We start from the raw sequence: 24,889 nt of genomic DNA on the forward strand, positions 1-24,889 counted from the left end.
GGAGCCTTTACTTCTACGTCCCCTCCAGGCAGGAGGTCCAGCCAGCAGCCCTGGGATGGCTCCGGTGGGAAATGTACTTCCAGCACAAAATACCAAAGAAAGCAAAGGGCTGAATATGCTCTCCCCTGCAGGGACTACTTCTAGTTATGAAATGTGTTAGAAAAAAAAAAAAAAAAAAGTGGCTGCTTGACAGGCTTCAATAATAATCCACCTGGAGTGAGCTAGCACCCAGATCCCACCCCAGCAAGAATGGTACTCATTCAGGTTTAAGTCAAACAGCAGTTCTTGACCAAGAACTGGCAGCGAGACACAGAAGTTTTACACTCCTTGACAAACCCATCCAAGATTATCTTAACAGAAAACAGAGGCACTGCACTTCAAGAGGAAAATGGGACACTTACAAATTTGTGTCCAAACGTTAACTGGGAAGCACATGCAGCCAGTCATGACAACGCTCCCATAGTGCTCATTAGTTGAGCACTACTGTCCCATTCCAAACATTTTTGTATGTAGTTTTCTGTTACAAAGACCTTAGCCTCTCACTAGTAAGCTTTCAGAGGGCAACTGTAGTTTAAGGCATATAAAAAACTCTCTCCAACGACACAGACATGGAAGTAAACCAGGCCTGGTAACAGCATTGGCTGCTCAGAATGCACGAACTGTTTTAACAGCCGCTGTATTTATGAACGAATCTATCAGTGGCAGTTCTGGCATTCATGCCTCCCACACATGGAAACAGCATGTGTGGTAGCAGGACTGTTGCACTGCCACCTTGACAGTACCCTGAGCAAAAATTTTCTGTGGAGACTGACAGAACCTCAGCAGCAGCGACCCCATTTGTCAGCTCCTACAGCGTTATCCTCCATTCCCTTCAGACCAACGTCCACTTGCATTCCCGGTGAGCTAGATTTTCCAGCTGCGTCTCTGAATCAAAATACTTTACACCTTCTTTCAAGAAGAAATAGTTTTATTGTTTCCATCTGACAGGTTTTACCATGAATGACTCTGAGAGCTTGCTAGACAGTCTCTCTCATGATTTTGGTGAGTTTCTGGATCTTTGACTTTGTTGACATGTCCACGTACTTCTCCCCAATATTGACAATCATGCCACCAAGGATGGACGGATCAGTCTAAAGAAGAAACATTGAACACAAAATCTGTTAGCAAAAATGTTAGCCTCATGTACAATTTTTACACTAGTAAAAAAAAGAAAAAACCCTTTAAGAGAGCCTTTTTTAAGATAACTTTGCAGTCACTGTATTCCAAAGTTAAGATTTTAGTAATTAAAGCATCATCACGTCTACAAGAAAACACAGAACAATGTAATACAGCAACTAGATTCAGTAAAATGATTTTTTCTTTTTTAAAGATCAGACAGACAGAAGTCCAGCTTAACATGAACTTAATGACATTTATTTACAAATCAAAACCCCAGACCTTGGTCTCCAGCTTCAAGATCTCTCCCTTAGCCAAGAATCCACCCAGAGCACTTTTTAGCTCAGTAAGGTTGGCATCATCCAAGGGCTGAAAAATATGATTAGAAGACAAGGAAAACGAAGGAGTTACTTAAAAATGTTTAAATGATATACTGAGAACCCAAATTTTCTGTTCAGATTCTTCTAAAAACAGACACTTCCACCAGAAAGGCAGATTAAGTAGCCTTCTTGGACAGGAATAACCAAAGGACAGCACAGAAACAGCAGTCACTTTGTGCCCTCCTAATTTCATGAAACACTGTGTTATTTGTGCACATATTCCCAGCAAAAGTTTGATGCTGATATCTTCAGATGGCAAGCGTCAGGAATCCATATTTGCCAAAGCAAGTACTTGATAGAAAACCTTGAGATCTACCACACAGCAGCATTCAGGATGTACAAGGGGAGATTAATTTTGATGCTTCTAACTATTAAAATTATCAGCTTGAGAAGAAACACGGTTTCACGTAAAGCACTGGGCAGCGACTGGGGACACTGGCAGCAAGCTCCCAGCCCTGCTGCAGGCTTGCAGAATGCTCCTGGCTAAGTACACCTCTCTCCATCACCATGCAAGAACTGTGAGTACCTGTGGGAGAGACACTGTGAATTTGTCCTTGTTTACCCTACAAGTTGCTCAGATACTACTGAGATAGAAACAAAAAGGGACTTCACCAAAGAGTAGTGGCTTTGTTTTAATGGCTATTTAAATAATTTCTATTTAATAGCTAGCGGTTTGAGAGCCAAAAGAAACTAACAACAACAGCAGCAACAGAAAAGTAACTTTACGCATGAAATATTTAGTAAAACTTGTGGAAAGGTTTGCACAGGCTTGTGAGTTCACATGCCCCTGTGAAGGCTACCAACTAGACTGACAATTTGTGCTTGTGGCCTACAGAGAGCCAAGTGAACCTGAAGTGGACGAGTTTCTTTACTTAGTCCAGGTAGGTAGTTCGCTATAGCCCTACCCAAAGGCTATAGATTTACATTATATACCTAGCTGACCAGCTTCCCACTCCAGCAGACCTGGGCATGGATCCATTAACAAAGAAGTTACTGAAGTGTCAGAACCACTGTGTCTCCAGCCTGACATTTACTTCTTCCCTCTCACCTTCCTGGGCACCAGCCAGACTTGCCTGCTATGTTTGAAAAAAATCTTCCTATAGTTTTGGAGTTAACCTATCTTATCCTGATTACTGCAGGTGGTGAATTAGGTAGCTGCTCCCCACAAAGCACAACACCAAGCACCACAGGCATTTTCAGTCCTGTCAGATATCTGCCTTGCTCTAGCTAATAGCTCATCTGACCTGACCTGTACGATCGTGATGACAGAAATAAGAACACAGCCAGTTGTATCTGCAGACTCAGGATAACCTTTATCAGCCACTGGGTTCAGACATAGGAAAGAAAGATGCTACCTGTTAAGCTGAAATGGGAGGAACAGGTTGCATTTTTGACCAATAATTATTGGACATCAAAAAATTATTTGCAGAAAGACATTTTGGTAGACGTGAGATATTTTCTCACTACTTGTATAGCAAGTACTTAAACTACAGAGAGCAAAATTAAGCTAAAGAAGTTTGCCTTTTATACTGCTACTGGTTAAGCTTGATCTAGAGATTCCTAACTCACCTGTGCAGTGGTGACTGTGCACAGCACTTCTCCTCGGTATGCGCTCATGATCTTCCCAAATGCAGAAATGATGTCTGGAGTGTAACGCAAGCGACCATTTTCAGCAAGCAAATCTAGAAGCAGCAGATGCATTGAAAGAGTTTAAAGCACACACTAGAAGCAGATTTGGTTAGGTACCAGTGAAAACAAGTATCTTCAAATGTTTTTCAGAATTCAAATGACTACTCACTCATCAGGTTGACAGTAATAGGGGACATCTTCTCTTTTGCTAAGGCATCACTCACAGCTTTTTGCTTAACTGTGCTCTTGGTATGAGGGTTCATAACAACACTGGATAGCTTGGGATCCTTCAAGAGAGTCTAAGAGGATAAACAAGCAACATGATAAACACCAGGAGCTCTCCAGGCATCACAAGGCCTAACTGGACCACCCAAAACAGGCAGCACGGCCATTCCCTGACTAAGAATGAAGAAGTCCAAAGCTGCTGGGAAGTGAAATGGCAGCTCCAGGCGTAGCTCATTTACAGTATGTTTCTTTCAGATCTGACGGCTCCTCCAGCACCGCTTCCAGGCAGCTCAACACCGGGTGCGCAGCGCAGACACCACACGACGCCAGGCCACCTGCCAGAGGGAAGAGCCGAGCCCCCATCCCCCTTCCTCCTCAGGAGGGGCAGCAGCCGAGACACCCCCCCCCCCCCCCCCCCCCCGCCCTGCTGCCACCCCCGCACCAGCTTAGGCAAACGCAGGCTGGAGAACACCTTACCCACACTCGGCTCAGCTCCTTCTCCACCTGGTCCAACTTCTTCTGCTTGCTGGCGGCGGAGTACAGCGCGGTGGCATAGCGCCCTTCCAGCCCGTACACCTGGATGGGGGGCTGAGGGCGAGAGGAGAGCGGGCGGGCGTTGAGAGCGGCCCCGAGCCGGGGAGCCGCCGCCGCCCGCCCACAGGACCGGTAACACTCCCGCCCCCCTCACCTTGACCAGCTTGGACACCGGCCTCGCCGCCGACGTGCTCAGCTGCCGCACCAACTTCACCTTCAGGGACAGCCGTCCCGCCGCCGCCATCTTCCCCGACCGCCGCTCGAGGTCACAGCCGGGCCCGCTCCCTGCGGATCAGCCACTGCGCAGGCGCGACGGCAGCCCCCGCCCCCTTCCGCCCCGCCCTCTTCCGCCGCGGGGCACGCTGGGAAGTGTAGTTCTCCGGGGAAGCACCTTCCCGCCGCGCCGCGCGCTGCCTGAAGAGCGGGCAGGCAAGGGGGCAGGGCGGCCTCCCTCCGCTTTCCCCTCACGCCCCCTCTCCCTCTCCAGGCCCCGCTGGTTGTTGGGGCGCAGCAATTGCAGCCGGGCAAGCCCAAGGGGGTTGGCCGGCCCGCGCTCGGCCTTCGGGTGTAGGGTACGGGAGTGGGGCTCCTGTGGCACCCCTGCCCCGCAGGGGGCCGCAGATCTGGGTGACATGTACCCCTTGTTGCCCCTTGCCACAGGCTGGTGCTGAAGGTGGCTTTCCTCAGGCAGAGCGGGGCTCTGGAGAGGACTGGAGTGACCAAGGCAATGGCTCCCCATGGGGCGGGCCTCACCCCGGCCTCTGCCTGTCCCGTGCACGCAGAGTTACCCCCAGCCCCTCAGCTGGCCTTGCGTGGCTTTGCAGGTGGTGGGGCCACGGGATGAGAAGAGCGGACCAGGGAACAGGGGCTGCCTGGGGACAGGTGCAGTGACCCACTGCCCTTCCTCCCGCTCCCGTGAGGCTCCTGTAACTCACGCACCCATGCGCATCCCTCCTCCGCCCAGATGCACCAGGAGAGCAAGCGCCACACGAGTTCTTCAACAGAGAAAATGTCAGCTGTGCTTTTCTGCTGCCCTCTAACACAGTGAAGCCTCCTCTGAAAGGCCATGAGCTATTTCCTCCCCTCGGATAAACTAGATGCAAGCGTCTCCTGGGGCAAAGACACAATCTTCCAGGTAAAGCATAGGGTAGGCAGCTCTGACTTTGTCAGTCTCGCTGCGTGACCTTGAGTAACTCGCTCAGGTCCTGCCTACTCCTGAACTATCTTGAATGGTTAAACTCTCCGTAATTCCTCCATCCTTGCCGTAAGAGAAGGTAGAACGCCTGCCTGCTTCCCAGAGCTGTTACCAAGTTTAAGTAATCATTTTCTGCGGTGTGAGTAGCTCATACGGGCGCTGCTACTGAAACACAAAGCGTGGGGCGTTAATGCAATGCACGCTGCATGAAGTCTGCAGGGCAGACTTTAAACACTAGATGTTGCTGTTGCTACAAATTGAAAGCGAAGAGATCGCTCCAGCTACGTCAAAAACAGAGCGTTAAAATAACGCTCTTCAGGAAATACAGTTTACTGTCCCACCAGAAATAAGACAGGATCCCCAACAGGTTTTTTTCTGGATGTTGGAACGTAGTTCCCTCTTCTCTCCCTGGCTGTATTTGCTGTGGTGGCATTCAAAGGCACGAGTATAGTCCACAACAGGTTTAAGCCTGACACACCACCATGCTTCTCAATAATTTTAATAACTAGACTACTAAGAAAAGCATATCTAAAACGCAGAAAAATCATTATTTTCCTTTAGCAAAAATAAAATGTATATATTTTTAAATAATGTACATGAACTGAGGTTTTGGAATGGTGCAGAGACCGGAATTATTTCAAGTGGGTTTCCATATCCCATATTTTGTTAGTGTAATTCTGAAACATTCTGTGATTTTGTAGCATTTTAATACACAGAAAATCTGGCTTATTGAGGCCAATCAAATCAGTGAGAGCTGAGGTTACTTTAGTGAACTAGGGATTGGGTCAAATCCTGATAGTGGTTTCAAGAATTAAAATCAGAGCACCTCTCATGGGTTAATTTTAGACAAGCAAAATCCCACAGATAATAAGCAGTTTGTACCTTTATGCTTTATATGGGAAGGAAGATTTAAATCCTGATAAAGCCCGTTCTTGTATTTGGGTATCTGTTATAATAATGGATTCCTCCACTACCATTACCTGGGAGTTTTAGGAGTGTTTTTTCCTCCTACAAAGCAATTAAACTCCCCATACTGCCAGTCACTCATCATTTGACATTTACCTCTGTCCCTGTTTTCAATTTGGTCACTTAGTGAGCACTTGAACATTTAGAAGCTCTGCCGTGAGAAACACCTGGAAGAACATTCACTTGTGGGTCTGCCACTTTAGTGCTTGTGGGATTGTAACCTTTAAGTACTAATTCTTAGTAAATGTGTCTCCTGTTGAGACAGACTAGAACTGAAATAATGCAAAATATATTTTATTTTCATTTTGTTCGAGAAATCTTGAAAATATTTGGTCTGAGTTTAGATACATTTAGACACACCCTTGTGCTTATATTGAAGACACATGGACTTTACACAGGCATAACAGCCACAGAGCTCACTGTAATCACCACTTTTATGCCTCTAGAAAGAATGCGATGATTCTTCAACCGTGGTAGTGGTGGGGATGTATTTTGATCAGCACTCAGCTGCCTGAGGTGTCATAAAACTTGTAGTAAGACTTCAGGAAAGAACTTGAAGCATGTAGAGGTAAAAAGGAGATGAGGTTTGTAACGACATATCTGGGGTCCTCACAGTGATGAGAGTGTATCAGGTCAGTGCCACAAAACATGCCAAACTTACCCTCTACCTGAATATGGCCAGCTCCTTAAAAAAAAAAAAAAGAAAAACACCACTCATAAAAAACTCTAGTAATTATACAAATAACCCCAGAATTTTAAACAATACTGAATACTTTTCTCCCTCACCTTGCAACTCACCTGAAACATGAGCTTTTGGCCTGTTTTGAATGCTGTTCTGCACCTGCTAGTCAGTAATTGCACCCATCTGTTTCCCTTTGGCTGAAGCCTGGGATTCCCAGACTCGGCATGGGAGAATCCCAGAGGAGGCAGGGCGTAGCTGCAAACAAGTTCCTGATCTCTGTAAAAAGTTTATGTTATTTACAAGAAGCGGAGGAGTTTTCCTCTCGTGGTGCTTGAGTTAAGCTCAGAGAACGTGGCACAGAAAATCTATGACCCAACTCACCTCCCCATTGCTACTTTGTTTTTGTTCCCGCAGCTGCTAAAGGAAGGTGTTTGTTTGTTTGTTTGTTTTGTCCTTTTAACTCTCTCCCAGGGGCTGCCCTTTATCTTCCACAGGAACAGCTGGTACTCTGGCTGAATCTAATTCACCTGGTTGTTTTCCATACCTCTGCTCCACAAGCAGTTCTGCTCGGGCAGGTAAGTTCAAGTGCTCTGTCACGTTGACTCTGTGGGGGCTAAGTCTGTACAGGCAGAGTGACTGACCCACTAAAGTCTTGCTGCCTAGGGAAGACCTGACTGTGTTTCCCATTAAGAAAAGGGGTTTTCACTCAGTGGTAGGGGACAGGAAACATTTCTTTTTTTTTTTTTTTCTCCAATCTGGAAAGAATGGTTGTAAAACCACAAAAATGGTTAGGGGAATTCCTAATAGGAGCAGGAGCAATATTAATCGAGTTAGGTGACTGAACTCACTGACCTTAGCATCAGAATGCTCTACTGAAAGCTCTTCATGGTGATATTTGAAAAAAAAAGCATCTATGCCTACGTCTTCCTGCCCTCCAAGGGAGGTTTCAATCTAGCATTGTGATATGATAAAATGATTAATCGTTATGATTTTCTTGTGCATGTGATACTTCTGGGGTGCTTATGGTGTTCTAATTTATTTTCCACACTACCACAGTAATCTGTTGTAAATAGGTGCTTGTGGCTTCCTTGGCAAAATATCTACACTTTGAAAGTGTAGACTTAAAAAAATTCACACTCTTTTAAGATACCCTAGAAAGCCTGAAAAACTAATTTGAGGGTGAGCTATGATATAATTTTTGTAGGTTGGTGAAATAAGGACTAATCTGCAAGGCTTTATACTAGAAAAGGTGATGTGGGCTCACTTGGACGTTTGAATGTTTTAGAGGTTGTCCATGAAATATCAATGGTAAAAAGAACTGGTTTGGGAAAATCTGTGAATAATAGACATGCTTTGGTGTAGGTAGTACTAATAGCTGAGCTTTACCATTTCACAGGTTGGCAGAGGAGCAGTTAGAACATTGTACTGAGACTCGGGAGATTTGGGATCTATTTTCAGCTCTGCGTTGTGCTTGCTGATTGGCTTCTAATTATTCTGCGTCTCAGTTCCCCCATCTGTAAAAAAGCAAGAATGAGACCAACATCCTTTATAAACAGCTTTAAATTCTGTTGATGAAACACTTTATTAATAGCAATGATACCTTCTCACACATGCTGCTGTTAAAAAAAAAAAAAAGTAAATTCACAAATGTCAGTCAAATAATGGTAATGTGCAAGTGGCTATGGAGGAAATAAAGAAGATGAAGACCATCATGCCTGCTCCATCACTGCTGTGGAAAATGAGATGTTAACCTAGACTCACGTCTGGTGTCAGAATGGCAACATACACAGTGGATTAGAGGTATGGGTCCATATTCTTGAGGTCCGTCACAGAAATGCCCACTGAAGTGGCAGAATCAGCAGAGATCATCTCCTGAACTGACCCAGAACATGAACCACCCTCTCAGCCAGGACTGAAAGTGCACCTTCACGTGGAAGTCGTCTCTTCCTTCAGTTTAAACTTGGTCCAGATACTGGCCTGAGTCACAGCAGGGTAGATTTCTGAAATACTCAAGTCAGAGGTATTTCTGTAGAGCTGAGACCCCAGCCTGTCAGCTGCTCCCCACGTGTAGATCTTTGTATCCGCCTTGAAATGAAATTAGCTGTCTTGGGCATTGATGCAAGGATCTTGCCCAATGAGCATATTGCAGCATTTTGTGTTAGACAGATGGCTCAGCAGATTCTGGTTACATATTAGGGCTACAACTTACTCATTACCACAAGAGGGAAGCCAATACTAATGATATAACTTTATTTGTGTATTAACTATGGTTGTTCTGGCAAGGTTTTTATCCATTTCAAGGCTGTTGCATGTCTCCTTCTCTTTCCTTGTAGCAAACTTGTATTTGATCGTATGTCAGAAACTAAAGAACATTATTCCACATTCCACTTGCTCAATGTCCTGTGAAATGAATTTCATGGATTTGTCTGTCTCATTTGAATGGCAAATACATAAACCTGAAGCAGAAAGTAGGGACGAAACTAAGCTGGTTGCTTTCTTAGCAAATTTAAACAGTCCACATGCAAGTAAGGGGAAGTTTGGTGGGCATGGCGCTTGAAAAAATAAAGGTGGTGTTTTCCCTCATTCGGATGAGCATGAGAAATTAAAGACTATTCTAGGAGTCATAGACATAACTATTTCTAGTAGCTCTTACCCCATAGTAATCACAAATTAATTCCGCAAGTCTTCTGACTCTTGTTAGACTATTTTGCAATGTATGTGATCAGCTTCTTTATGGATTCATTTATTATGGCAAACCTGATCTCATACACTCCGCTGCAAACCAGAGTAACACTGCTGATTTCAGGAACTTCATTGAATTGCTTATCTTGTGGTATGGTATCTGTGAAAGTCACCGTTGTTCGGATCACATGTTGAAGGCTTAAACACGATAGGTCAAGATTTGTAGCTATATTTAATTTTGCAGCCAGATGTTACAATACGCATGCAGCCTTTTGAAAAAGGTCTTCGTAAAGTGGTGAAAGCAGTGCTTTTGCGAATGGGGATTTTTAAAATAGTCTGGGTGTGACACAGAAACTGAATGAGGATTCATCAACCAAATTTCTTTGGTTGATGTTTTCCTGGTCTGTCTTCTAGATTGCTGCAATATATAAATATATGAGAGTCACTGTTTAGAATATTTCTGTAGAGCATTGCTGACACGATAGTGGTTAGAGATCGTAATTCTTGGTGTTTGGAAGGAACAACAGAAATGTGAAGCCAGAAGCAATGCCGAAAAACACATATGTTGAGGCTTCCTATGAAGACTCCTGGGGTGTTCCCTGCAAGTGCAGGGGAGGGAATCAGGGCAAGGTTGTGAAAGTCACAGACATAGATTGCAGTCCCCAAAGGACATTTGCATAACTAGCTTCTTTTTAACAGAGTTTTTTTTTAAATACTTTAGGAGCACTTTGGGTGGTTTGTTCTCCACACCGCCCCGTTACAGCAGTCATACCTTAAAATGCTTTCCTAAAGATGCTGGTGGTCTCAGAGAAATTGTCAAGCTTAAGAGGGGAAACATAGCTGGAAATATTACTGTTGCCTAAACTGGCAGACACCTTTCACACACCCTCCCGGTACATTGTTGTTCAGGTATTCCCACACTACTTTTCTTTCTTCTTTCCCTCCAATGCTGTTTTAGGCACCAGTCCTGTGTGTACATATGCATGTGTTTAACTCTAAGTACATGAGCAGTCACACTGCCTCCAGTGAGAATATTCACATGACTAAAATCATGCACTTGCATAGGGATTTCCTGAATGAAGGGCACAAAAGGAAATGGCCAGGTTAAAAATAATGGGTTGGTTTTCTCCCTGATGTAATGCCTTTGACACTAGTGGAATTATACAGGGCTGAAATGGATCCAATATGTCCAAAAAAAAGAACTATCTCCAGCTCGCTCACCTGCCGGTTTCGGTACCTATGTTCACGGTGTAAGCAAAGTCAATCCTCCTTTATCCACACTTGGGCGGCTGAGGCTGGGAGAAATTCAGATCGCTTTGCATCAGCAGGAGCTGCTCTCCTTCAGGACAGTATCTCCCCAGGTCCCAGCTGTGTTTGCCCTACAGAGCTGCCCATGGAGCTTCACCAGAGCCTGCATTCCCTGTGTCCCCGTTGCCCAGTCACTACCACAGGGGGTGGCTGGGGTAGCCTAACAACAGAGCAGGTCTTGCTGAGCCATTCTGTGGCTTTAGCAGGAGCTGCTGATCTTGGGGTGAGAGCCCCTCTTGTCTCGGTTGGTTGTCTAGGTTGCTTCTCTTTTTCTCCTGCACCAGTGCTGCTTTGTTCTGTGTGGGTATTAAACGCTCCGGATGAATGCTCACACTTGAAAACAGCTGGTACGTAAACATTAAAAAAAAAAAAAAGAAAAAAAAGGTTGTTAGGCTTAGAAGAAACCCCTCTTAAAAACATTTCTCCCTCCTTCCTGTGGCTGTCCTGCCCCGTGCCCGCATGCTGTTTGGGAGTCCCCGGCCCATACCACCATGAAGCTCTGACCTGGAACCTGCGTGAGGCTGGACTCTCACCAGGAGCTAGACTTCTGTGCAGCCCATCTATGGTTTTCTCCAGATCACCAGGAGCGTGTGCCATACCTGCCTGCTCACCTGAATACTCACTAACAGGGGATAGACCTTCGGATGTCAAACGTTAGGGAGTCAGGAGAGAGAGGAAAAATACCCACCCCAAAACACAATGCTGAATAAACAACCTCTACCATCCAGGGCTCATGACTGCTTTTGACAAGATCTATCTTTAGTTATAATAGTGAGTCACATCATTGTGATCTGACTTTACGGTTAGTTTGAGGTATGAGCCAGGCCATGGGATTGAGAGCGAGCGCGAGAGCATCATGGGATGTAGCTGTAAAATTCCACTACTCGCTACTCCCTAAATCAGGTTTGAAGAGCATTAAGAAACAGGAAGCGTGGGGGGTGGGGTGGGGGGAGGTATTTTTTTCAGCGGAAAATTATTGCGGCGCCCGGTGCATCATGAAGTAGTTCATCAGTGCGGGGAGAATAATAGGGGAGACGTATCGGCGATCGGAGATGGCCGTAATAGTCTTGAGCAAAGCACACCTCTCTCTGCATAGCTCTGTGTGCAAAGTGTCACGTCTGACCCACCCCACCAGCCACTACAAGCTAATGCAGGATTTTCTTGGATGGTGCTGCGTTGCTTAGCAACATTGCTAGGCAGCATGCTATACATCACGCACGGCGCCGGCTACTACGGTGTAGCAGGGCTGCTTCCAGTTATTTTTCTCTCCTATAAAATATTAATTTTCTGCTCACCAGCAGATGTGGCACCAGGAGGTTGAGGGACACTGCCTCCCGGGTGGACATGTGCAGCTCCTGCTGACTGTAATGGGAATCATGAGTAGCCCCAGGCTGAGCTGAGCTCCCCGTATGTAAAATGTGGGCATGATTGCTGAGATATAAACTCTTGCCACGCATAAGATGGAATACAGGTTGGCTTTAACGTAAATAAATAAATAACGAGGAAGCGAAGGTGATGTGACAGACAGGATAGTACCTGTAACATATACCCCCCTACACTTTTTTTTCTTTGACTGACATAAACAAATCCTGTTGTGAGGACTGTGTTTGTGTACACAAAGAGAAGGACATTTACTTGACATTCTGGGATATTTTTGAGGCTTCTCCACACCATGGCATTGTTGGATGGGAGCTCATATCACAAACACCAGTGGTGGTTTTTTAGACTGCTGCGTGTGATTTCAGTGGAGTGTGCCTGACAAGCCCCCCTCCCCGAAATCATCGCCTAACCAGCTGTTGCATGCACACACACAAAAAAAGAGAAAACCGATCCTATTCTATAAGAATCTGAGGTGGTGTTACAGAAGGCAAACAACGGGGAGCCTGGTTCCCAGAGCTACAGTGAAGGTGGCTTCTGCAGCTTGCTTCAGGTGTGCGGACCCCAAACTAGGAGCTGTCTTGTCCAAGGGCAAAAGAGGCCTCTGCAAAAGGTCTACACAGGACAGGGTTTGAACAGTTCTGAAATCTCCAGACCTAAAATGTTCATTTTTTGGACATATCGTTACTGATACTGTTAGCAGGTCGCAAGAAGGGAGGGATGCAAAGGAGCTGATAAAAGGGCAGCAGGCAGTTTCTGGCATCTGAACACTGTGTTTTTCTTCTGCACATCAGTGGACAGACTCATTGTTTGAGCCAAGCAAAGAGGGAAGCAAGAGGGGAAAACCACACTGTCAAAATACACAACGGTTTGCGAGATGAACAGCTGCATTGCCCTTCATTTACTCTTGCAGATATGGGCAGCACTGATGGAGTCAGCAAAACTGTGTTCTGTCCGACAATTATTTTTCAAGAGAGCAGGAATTTGGTTTTGGCTTCACCCGTCCTATTGTAGGCACACCTTACTGCATCTTGGGGTGTATGGTGGAAGCAGGTAAATCAGACTTTTCTACAATGGAGTGGTATGTCTTCACACTACAGATCCCGGAGGAGTACAGGAACTGCAGTTTGATACAGAAACCGTTCTTGTGGCATTCAGTGGCATTTGTCCAACAGCAGAACAAAGACAGCAACAGAACTTCCATTTCACGTTTTTTCACCGAATCGCAGCAGACTGAAGCAAATTCAGTGCCCAAGGCTCAGGTCCTCTGTCAGGCTCCTCAGTCTTTGTACATAAGGCCAGTTTAATCCTAGGAGAAGATGTTCAGAATTTGCACTGAGAAGTATATGTACCTAACACTTTGGAGTGAAAACTACTGCTACAGACAAGTATAATATCATTCCTCTTGTGCCTGTGCTTCAGGCACAAGTGCCATCTACAAGCCTGTCCTGGTTTTGCAGCCATTTTTGTCAGGTGAGGTATAAAGGAATATTTATAACCTGAAGGACTTTAATTGGAATGATTACCCCGTTTTATTGCTAGATTTTTAGCAGAATATTTCTTCCATAAAACACTTCAACAAATATTGGCAGTAGTCGCAGTAAAATTTAAGGTGTATGAAAAATTCACAGAATCTCACCATACATTTGGAAATCTTTCTGTCACTTCACAAAGCCTCTCGGCACGGATCACTTGACAACGGACGGAGCAGCTGTACTTTTGGTGAGGGCCCAAAACTGTGCACATTCACTGATGTCTCAAGGAATGCCTTCCCCTTGTTATTCAAGCAGAGGCGTGAATTTCTGCAGAAGGACGCCTGTCAGTGGTAGAGGAATGCCAGGCCCAGCACACTTTTCGGACAGCCGGGGCGCCATGCCTGGTTCCTGCCAACACGAGGACTTTAGCAGCAGAAGGATAATTTTGCTATGAGCATAAATGTAATTTATACCTGTTGCAAGACCTCCGTGGAGTCTTAATACAACTGATGATCTATCTCAGCCCTTCCTGAGGGCTGAGAGTCATCACAACAAAATTTAAAAGATAAATTACACTTTACTGTAAACCGGTGCCAAACACAGCACATGCAAGCATCTAAGTCTGTGCAGAAAGCAGAATAGCGTTATGTTGGGCAGGAGTAAAAAAAGAAACAAGCTAATCCCTAATGAGATTGGAAAATAGCCGAAGGACTTTTTCTTTCTGTGAGTTTCATGGTAAATACTACTCAGCTTTTGGTATCGTTAATGTCTTATTATTAAGACTACTATCAAGCAGTAGCCCCACCTACTTTTGTCTGTGTTTTATGGGCACGCCTCAGCATTTTACAAGTTGGAGGTTGTGCTAAGAGCTGGAAATATTGTATCATCGTTTCATTACCACCTGGCTTAAAGAGAGGATCCATGAATCCGATTCCGTAGGCATCTGCTGAGAGAAAGTAAGGGAGGAGGCTGTTACAAACTCCACTATAGTTACTGGGAAACGGCAACTATTTTTTTAAACAAGAGGCAACATTTCTCTTCTACTTCCTTAAACTGATCATTACAGCTTCATTTTTTTCCCTTTCTTCTATTTATTCGCAAGAAATAAGGTTGGTTGGTTGTTTCATGCTACAAGAGATGTCAGTCTTCTTTCTCTCCAAATGACTCAGGGTCAAGGTAATCTGAAAAACTGCTCTGACAGAACAAACTTTTCACAGGTAAACCCACAAGAACTGTATCCAGCACTGGTCTCCTCCAAAAACTATTGAATGTTTCCCTTTCCTTTATATCTATCTAGTATGCATGGATAAGGGACAACATGTAGTTATGTTCAGAAGCAGAAGAGCTCTTCTATAAAGACATGGAAAAATATGTGGTATGTCAGAGAGGTTACATGTCACCTATTTTACCTGGAAGATTTCTTGAGATGAATACAGTTGGGGAAAAAAAAGTGAAAACCAGCATTTTATAAAAACTAAGTGCAATCAGATAGGATGTGTATGTGTTTGTGGGGTATCGGTCTCCCTGATTCTCTCTGATACTTTAAAAAACAGTATTAAAGTAGTAAGCCAAACCCCTGAGAATGGATAAATGAAAGAAAACTAGCCTGATCAGTGGCAACTGATGTGTGTTTTAGGACACGCTTTTAATTAAACAGTCTCCTGCTATTTGTTCATAGAATACTCACCACATTGACTGGAAGTATAGTGTTTTCAGACCCCTGTCCGTCTGGGTGAAAGAGTGATGGAAATGCCTTCAGGAAATCTCCCAGTGATGGACTGGAAGAGTACATATAGAGTATCGTGCAGAACTTACAAGCTAACTAGTGAAAACAAAAAGGAAAAAGTCAACGTTTTTTTTTTTTGGCTCTGTGCTGTTGGTCCTGAGCATTGAGTGGGGTAGATGTTTTTAGATAAAAGAATATCTGATCTGGTAATAAAAGGATATAATAATTCAAATTCACTAAAAGGCTAGCTAAACCTATGTAGACCATCGTGATCATCTTATCAGACTTCTTGCAAAATTCAGATCCTCAGACTACAGTTCCTCTCTTCACCCTCTGACTACTGTTTGAGCTATAATATATGTGACTTTGCTGTGATCATATTCTTTTGATGCTTATTTTAAATGTGTTACTTGCATTTTGCCTTGCACTTTTGATTTGACGTTGCAGAGTAGCCAGCCCAGGTTTGCTTACAAAGATATGCAAAAAGTCTTTGTATGCAAAGTTATATTTTAAATATTGCTAGAAGCAGTCTCACATTTATGATGTTTTGGGGGTTTTTATGTTTAATTTTGTTTATATTTACTTTTAATGTTATTTAAACATTTATTTATATTTCAAATTGCAGTGAAACGAAAAACAAACAAAAAATTTTTTTTATTATTTTTTTTTGTTTGAAGAAACACTCCTCCTCTGCAGAGAAGAAAAAGAAATCAGGAGTTTTATAGATGTAGACATTTCAAGACATTTTTCCTTTTTTAAATGAGGGGAAAATTGAAATAAAAATAGTATAACTCCTTCCTTTATTCAGGCATTTTTAATACCAGAGTCCTAAAAGCGGGTTTGGAAGATGAACATGCATTACAGAAATATCTAAGCATGCATTTTTTTGTCCTGGTCCTGGATCAGTGACAGTAACACCCTCCTGGATATTTTTCCAGTACATGGGAAGCTGATGATTGCTGGTTTATAGATGTTGGGGCCATTTTGTTTGTTCCTTAAAATCATGTTAATGTGGCTGCCATTTCACAGTATAAGACCATGCTGTTGCTACGAACTAAGAATTCACTGAAAAACTCAGTTATTGAAAAACAGTTACAGAAACCTTTCTGATTCACGGACGTAGCTGTACTGATTAGGGACAATAGCAGCACTACCATAGCCAGCTTAGTCTGTCAATAAATCTGTTGGTTCAGTCTGGGTGAGTAATGTGATCTAGCTTTTGATATTACGCTGTTGTTCCGTGTAGTAACATTTGTGCTCAGGTGTAACATGAACCCATCGTTGACGGCACGTCAGTGAAAATGATGCCAATCTATGCTTTAGTCAGCATGTCATTGCGGTCCTTACTCCAGCAAATTGTACATCCTTGTAATGTATGTTGTGTAGTCAATACTTTTTTTTTCCTTTTAGTTTGGAAAAAGAGAGAGTTTGATTCTGATCTCATGGGGCACATGGGGCTGATGGGGCTGAGATGCCCCATGAAGATCACAGGTAATGTAGGAAGAACCATTGGAGCTACATTGCTCTACAATTGGAGAAGGGCTTGAAGAATTAACCCGTGGTTTAATTTACACAGCAGTCATTCTCTTGCCACTATGTTCACTTTGTTGGTGTTAGGAGGACAGAAGGAGGACAGACAGGAGGACAGCAGTTTCCAACTCCTTGCCCAGGGTCCCTGTTGCATAGAGAGTCTAAAATTTGGTGCTGGCGTCTTGTCACGCTGACTTCCCCTTGATGACCTTTGTGGTCCTATTTCCAGCCCTGACAGTCCGCTAAAATTCATGTTAAATTCTACCTGCAGGTTGGAGGGATTCCTGTTGGTCTTCAAGTTTCAAGAGGTATTCATTGCATCTGACTGTCACATAGCCATTCTGTCCTTCCTCCCAGGTGTTTTCATCTTCTCCTGTAACTTCAGTTTGTATTTGATGAAGCGACCTCTTCAGAGGAATCACATTTAATTTGTCTTTAAAATGTCTTTCAAACCACTGCGGTGATATAAACAAAAAATAAAAATGAGTATTTATGAGTTGCATATTGTAATCCACTAAACAGTTCTGAAGAGCAAGTCACAGGAAACAGGGTTGGGAAAATCTATTTGCTCATCAGCCCCTGTCAGTGCTTAGCTGCTTCTCCACAGGATATTGTCAAGTGCTTTTTTCCAGCTGATGTTTAACTGGCCTGTTCTGACTGGCCAGATTAACCATTCCCATGTGGGTTCCCGTTGAGGGGTATGTCTATTGCAATAAATGCTGTGAATACCCTTGAGCTCAGCTAGCCTTCTCTGGGCTTTGCTGCCTTGTTGGAAGGTGCCAGCAAAGGAAAATCAATACAGAACATGTAAAATTGCTGGCCGGAGGTTTGGAATAACATCTGATGCAAAGAAGGAAGATAAAGACCCCATTTCTGGGAGAAATTTTTCCAGTATTTAAATTTAAATGGGGTTAATTTGGGAACAGAAAGTTCTAGAATGGCCATCTCTGTTTCCAGGGGAAAAAAAAAAGAGAGAGAAAAAAAGCATCTATTTCTCAATCAGCTAAAATGTCCCTGGCCATATGTACTGGCATTCTGACACCTCTTTCCACACAAAACTAACCCTGGATTTAAGAACGCAAGTAATTCTTTGCTTAAAGTTAAGTCTAGAAATAAATCTTTTCAGGATCCAAATGTTGTTAAATATTTTGTGGTGCTGGTGTTTGACCGACTGGACAGAAGAAAGCCTGTAAATTTCAGATTTGTAGTTATAATTAACTATTTTGAGGGAGAAAATATTCCTTGAGTTTCCTTCTCCTATTTCTTTCATTGTTCAAAGACTTTGTATGGACAAATTCTACAGCTGCAGAATTGTAGAAAATATTGGAACAGAGATGATGGTTAACAACTGGAATGGTTCAAGTGCTAATTAGATGTGATAGAGAGAAAAAGGACTAAACGGCTGGTAACATAATGGTCAAAACAAGGAAATATAGGTCAGATTTTTTAAGATTTAAAAGGGATTTTAGGAGAATCTGTTTATTTTCAACAGAAACATAACAGTTCAACTCTGCCACTGTTTCTGCGTGCAGAACATCTCATCCTAAAGCAGGACTGTCACACATCCAGATATACCTTCTTTTGTTCAGAAACTATGTGTTGTCACAAAAGGAAGAAGGTAAGCATCTGCCTTGAACTTCCAGCTGCCAGGCAGATGTCCCAAGTGCTCTTAGTTGGCAGGGTTGATCTGTGTGCCCACACGTAGTCCGGAGCTGTTCCAGCACTCCATGATCTCATGGTGAGATTTCCAAGATAGAAGAACGGGAGCCTGAGGTGGATGTGCAAGTAGAAAGAAAAGCTGTATGGGTCTTCTCATGAGCCCGAGTGACAAACAGGTGAAAAAATCACCACCGAATAGCCCTACAGAAGCAACCGTCAACCTGCAGTTTGCGAGCTTCTTGTTGGTCTGTGACTGTTCCTATGCAGTCATTGCAAGGTGTTTAAAGAAAGTGAGCCCACTGGCATGGGAATGGAATCACTACAGCGGCATCTGCAGCCCCACTGGAAATTTTCTAGGGGTGCAAACTGGAAAACCTTGAACATATAGGTTAGATAGAATTGGGTGTAAAATGCTGGAGTGAACCAAGGTGGCAGATTCCACACTGCCTGTTTGTAGAATTGGATTTTTGGCACAACTTGATGTTGTTTGATGTGGTTTTCTGTTTACTGTGAAGAGAGATACATACATATGTATGCATGCCATTGGTACTTCACATACCTACACATATATAGTTTGAAGTATGTATAGGCACACATAAATATGTATATAAACACACATATATACACATAACTATATTTCTGTATGTTTGTTTATTTAGTTACATATACATATCTCAAAATGCACCTCTTACTTTCTTGCCCATGTCCTCTTTGTGTGAAACATGGAGAGAACAGTGAGAAATGGTTCAAGAGATTCACATTGTTGCAGGTCACTGCCTGTCTGGCTCAGTAAACCCCAGCTGAAGTGGCCTCCCCTCAAAACCCACCCCCCATCTTTCTTACTTACTTATTTCTTTATTCTCTGCACTTTCAGACTGCAATAGCAATAGCAGCCTCTGTGTGGGGAATTTTCCTTAAGTAATGGATAACTAGGGTTAATGGGTTTCCACTGTTTCTCAGTTCATCAGCTCCTCCCAGCTGGTCCCTAATCCCCGTAAATGCCCTGCACCTCAACTGTTCCCTTGTTTCCTGGAAGACGATGCAACAGACCTTTCGTGTTTCAAAATGGATGAGCCACTTTGAATCGCACTGAAATCAACTATCCAATTTTAGCCGAGTCAACCTTTAATCATGACATGAGTGTTTCACTTTCTTTCATTCCCTCCCCCTGTTGTATATGGTAATGTGTCTTTCATAAATGCCAAGAGAAACAGGGTAATCACTTTTAGTTCCTCCTCCAAGGTCAGGAAATCACAGCTGACTCAAGTGTATTTGGTTCTTGTCCTCTCTGAAAGCAGCTATGAGTGTGTGAGAATGTAACTTTAAATTATTCAGATTATTACTTGCCTGAGACAGTTCTTCTTATATCAAGGCTTTCTTTTATAAGTCTCAAAGCACTTGTTGGGGTATGTTTTACAGAAGATGAGAACTAAGATAAAGGTCTTGCCCAAAGCCCACAGCAGAGCTGGGAGCTTGATCTCAAGAAAGGACTGCGATGTCCCAGTCATTGCTCCACTCTGCCTCCCACTAGGTGGGATGGCAGAGAAGCAGAAAAGGGTTTCCAAGGAGGCTGGCAGCGTAACTTCTAACACTGGTGTATGCTCCAGAGGAGTTGTGACTAGCTTTTACACATGCGCTATTGAATGAGTACCAAATGTACCTTTACAGGTAGGGTTTTACTCCTCTCTGACATTTCTGCCAGCGTAAAAATAGGATAATTTCACTGCAACCAGCTGTAAAATTGGTGAGAGGCAGCACAATCCAGCCCACAGTGCTCTTCAAATGAAAATAAGGGAATGTTTTGTTGAGAAGCACCAAAGATAAAAGTGGCGTTCATATCATCAAACTACAAAAATGGAAGAGGAAACAATTGGTTGGTTTAATTAGCATTCATGTTCCTATTATTCGTTCTGGCTGTTCCAAGCAAACGGCAGGTCTTTACTCTGCCTTCACTGGGAGCGTGAAAGAAGCCAGTTTCACTCTCTGCTGTTTCGCTAGTATTTTTATCTTAGTAGTACATTGATCAGAGTTCGTTGGCAAGTGTGTAGCACAGATCATAGGCATTCCTAGTGTTGTTTTATTGAAATGAGTAAAATGACATCAGGGGGAAAGTTGACCCAACATGTTTTGTTTTGGTTTTAATCACAAAATCTTGCTGGGCACCGATCAATTCTTTTTTAAACAAGATTGCTCCAGATTAAACAAGAATAGTACAAACCAAACCATGCAGGGTTTGCTTGTTTTGGACACTGTTATTGAAGAGGTGTAGCTTATAAGCATCCTGTCAGTTTGATCAGTTTAACAGTGTGCCGGAGAAAGCATATGGCAAGTTAACTATTTATTATGCCAGCTGCCTATGCAATTATTGGAAGCTCCTTACGTCATCTTACCTTTAAATTTTGCTTTAAAACACAATCACTTTTGATCAAGTGGAGCATTAAGGTCAGTTCTTCCTCTCATAGCAGAGTAAAGCCAGACACTGTTGTGCAAGCAGAACTGGACCTTTTAAAGGGTATAATTGTTTTACAACTGCAAGAGAAGGTTACTTAAAAAATTAAAGACTAAAGGTGATGTGGACTTAAACTATGTTTTAGAGCCAAACAAGCAGTGCCAAAATAGGTCCAAATATAAAATGCTGTCATTTGGCCAGATCATTGTATGTCTCTTAAACTCGATCCTGGTTGTTTGGGGATACTCCTGAGTAAAATTAAACATGTATGAAAACATGTGCAGAATTTGGCAGAATCTTCTGTGTTCACAGAAATGAACTGCTGTTAAGAAGAGCCGTATGGACCATCTGAGGTGCTTTTCAGCCATATAATAAGACTGAAATAAGATCTACATGGCCAGGGGGTAATGTTTCCCTTGTTCCACTCCCCACTTCCCCTTTCAGATTAGACTCCCACTGACTCCATTGACAATTTGTCTTAATGGAGTAATAATTGAATAAATCTCAAGGTCTGACTCACAATAGCTGTGTGATCCACCCAGATATAGTGGCTCGTTAGTCTATTTTGAAAAAAGAAGTGGGCCTGTTTTGGGTGATGTTATCTTTAAGGAGGAAAACTTTGCCCTTTGGCAGCTGTTGCTGTGAGAACATTCACCTCCTGTCAATATTGTGGTATCAGACCAGGGCCTCGTGATGCCTTAATTTGGAGATGTGGAAGCTCAAAGTTTAGTAGAGTGGCATGGCATGTGCCTTTATCTTGGCTTTCAGTTGTCCAATGACAGCAGAGATGGGCCTTGGCCCTGTTGGTTTTGACCAGAGAGGAAGTCTACAGTCGTCTGAGCTGTGTTTCTTGCTATGGCCTTGGTGGACTGTGAAGGTTAGGCCAATTTTAAATCTCACAAATCATCTTGACTAAATTGACTGAGTTGAGAACAAATTGTCAAGGGAGTAAAATACTTTCCACTTGTTTCCACTCCATGTCCCATGATATCATTAACATTTTGGCTTAAGTCCTCTAGCCCATTTTCAGCACAGAGGTTGCCTCTTTCTCACCCCTTCATAATTAGTGTTAATGCCTTCCACACCTTGTACCACACACACACATTCCTCCAGACCAGCAATATACCTGTGTTAAGGTTACAGTGTAGTTTTTCAGTGTTGTGTGTTAGATGCAGCACGTATTAGAGGTACCAGACTTTAGTCAGACTCTAAAAGGGCCTAATTTTTACTTTGATAGCACAGGAAATACGCTGACCTACTAACCCTCGCCTTTGACCCCCAAATAAAGCATAAAATGCTATATGATTTTCCTGCCTCAGTTTTCTGAAGGAGTTTTTTTTTTTTTTTTAATTGTGGGTGCCTGTGACTCTTCTGCTGCAGCTTTGTGCTTCTTCTCAGCACTGTCCAGCTCATCTTGGTCAGCTTTTTTCCAACTTTGGACAGTCTGAAGTAGCTTGGACCCCACCCAACTTTGAAAGCATTGACTATCTGTTTCTGTCTTCTTCCAGTGGACCTGGGAGTCTCCCCATGTACCTTCCCATGGAGGTCTGAAGGCTAGTGTCAGTATCTTGCTTCCTTGGCTATGTCTTAGAGCATTTGCCAATCTAAAACAGGAGAAAACTTGCTTCACATAGCCGTTGTCTCAGTAGGCAAAGACTGAGGTGGATTGAAAACTGGCTGAATGGATGGGCCCAGAGGGTGGTGATCAGTGTACAGTCCAGTTGAAGGTCAATAACTAGTGGTGTACACCAGGGGTCAATACCGGGTCCAATCCTGTTTGACATCTTCATTAATGGTCTGGGTGATGGGGCAGAGAGTACCCTCAGCAAGTTTGCACATGACACAAAAGTAGGAAGAGTGGCTGATATGCCAGGGACCTCTGGATGGTAGCAGGCTAGAGAAGTGGGCTGACAAGAACCTCTCGCAGTTCACAAAGCGGAAGTGCAAAGTCCTGCACCTGTAAAGGAATAACCTCATGTACCAGTATGTGCTGGGGAATGGCTGGCTGGAAAGCAGCTTGGCAGAAAAGGACCTGGGGGTACTGGTGGACACCAAGTTGAACATGAGCCAGAGATGTGCCCTTACTTCAAAGAACGTGAATAGTATCCTGGGCTGCATCAGGAGGAGTGTTGCCAACAGGTCAAGGGAGGTGATCTTTCCCCTCTACTCAGCCCTGGTGAGGCCACACCTGAAGCACTGTGTCCAGGCCTGGGCTCCTCAGTGCAAGAGAAGCATGGACACACTGGAGAGAGCCCAGTGAAGAGCCACAGAGATGATGAAGGGACTGTAGCATCTTTTCTATGAGGAAGGGCTGGGAGAGCTGGGACTGTTCAGCCTGGAGAAGAGAATGCTTGGGGGAAACTCATCAATGTGTATAAATACCTGAAAGGAGAGTGCAAAGAGGATGCAGACAGGCTCTTTTCAGTGGTGCCCAGTGGCAGGACCAGAGGCAACGGGCACGAACTGAAACACAGGAGGTTCTCTCTGAACATCAGGAAACACTTTTTTACTGTGAGGGTGACTAAGCACAGGCACAGGTTGCCCAGAGAGGTTGCTCGAGTCTCCATCCCTGGAGATATTCAAAAGACATCTGTACACGGTCTTCGGCAACCTGCCATAGGTGACTCCGCTTGAGCAGGGGTGTTGGAGCAGATGCCCTCCAGAGGTGCCTTCCAACCTCAACCCTCTGTGATACTGTGACAAACCTCTAGGATTTATTTGCCAGCCTTGCTCCTGTGTCTTGCAATAAGTGATATAGTCCTTGTCAGCAAATGGTGAGTTCCAGAGCCACACAACAACTTGGTATTTCACAAGTTGCATATAGATAAATGCCACAGGTTATCTCACATAAATAAATATTAATACATGTGTGCAGTAGGAGATGGGTATAGATACAATGAAACACTGTATGTGAGTGAATTTGTATCTCATAATGAATGAGGAGGGGTTACTCACTTAATGAACTAATCTGTAATGAGTCATAAGGTAAATTTAAGTAATTGCTCACTGTTTTGTGTAATAAAAGTAATAACCAAAAATTTGTGGATCACTGTTTGATGGCAGAGAGCAATCTAATGCCATCGGATGATACGGTTTGTGTAAGCTGGGGAAGATAAGCTCTTACCTAACAGGACCATTGGTGCAGATACATGGCAATATCATGTGCCAAGGGAGACAAAGGACTGTGCTAGGAAGAGAAAGGTGAGGGTAAAGACCCCTTGCCCCACCCTGGTTAAGCTAATGCCTGTATGAGTCAGAAGTGACACGAGTGCTCAATAGCTGTAACTTGGTTTCCTGAGGAATAAAGGTTTGTGTAATCACCGTCCATCTCCTCTTCCCTCCCTACCGCTTTGGACCTTTTGGCTAATTTCAGCTACATGCGATAGAGGGGTTGGGTTTTCAAAGGTTTTAAACTCCTACCAGTTTCACGAATGTCAGAATCTGGAGAGAGAGGTCAACTCAATATCACCACCGAGGGGCAGGCAGGCAGAATTCAGGCATTAGTTTGTCTGTTTGATAGTGAGTGTTTTGCAGGCTGATCGGACCATACGTAGCCCTGGACTAGCTGCATTGAGAGCTGTTTCTTGCTTGATAGGAATCTCATAGGGAAAGGTGCAGGGAATTGGTTTGGGGAGGGGATAAAGGGCAACAAATGGCAAAAAACCTGACTTTATTCATACCACAATAATGCGTAGAGTTTTCCCACGTGATGTTTTCCTTCTCTGTGCTTAATTTTTCTAACACAGTGATTTAATTAAGGGCTTCAAGAAGCTGAACTTAAGGTAGTTTCCTGAATCTGTATTCAGTCTTCCCTGATATTTAAGGGAGTGGAGTAGAGTAGAGGGACTTGTAACTAGAATTTGGAGCCTTTTGAGAAGGGCTCTAAATCATAGAATCATAGAATCAGTGAGGTTGGA

General features: G+C 43.6%; 1 protein-coding gene across 1 annotated transcript; it reads right to left on the bottom strand.

Moving 5' to 3' along the window:
• Positions 1-946: 946 nt before the first annotated feature.
• Positions 947-4,185, bottom strand: ATP5PO (ATP synthase peripheral stalk subunit OSCP). Its single transcript, XM_082482559.1, has 6 exons — positions 4,078-4,185; positions 3,867-3,977; positions 3,334-3,463; positions 3,105-3,217; positions 1,438-1,524; positions 947-1,130 (listed from the first exon to the last, which is right to left on the bottom strand). Exons 1-6 carry the CDS (start codon positions 4,165-4,167, stop codon positions 1,017-1,019), a joined length of 645 nt encoding a protein of 214 aa, XP_082338685.1. The 5' UTR covers positions 4,168-4,185; the 3' UTR covers positions 947-1,016.
• Positions 4,186-24,889: the final 20,704 nt, after the last annotated feature.

The sequence above is a fragment of the Vanellus vanellus genome, assembly GCF_965231255.1.
Source record: "Vanellus vanellus genome assembly, chromosome: 1".
Lineage (NCBI taxonomy): Eukaryota > Metazoa > Chordata > Aves > Charadriiformes > Charadriidae > Vanellus > Vanellus vanellus.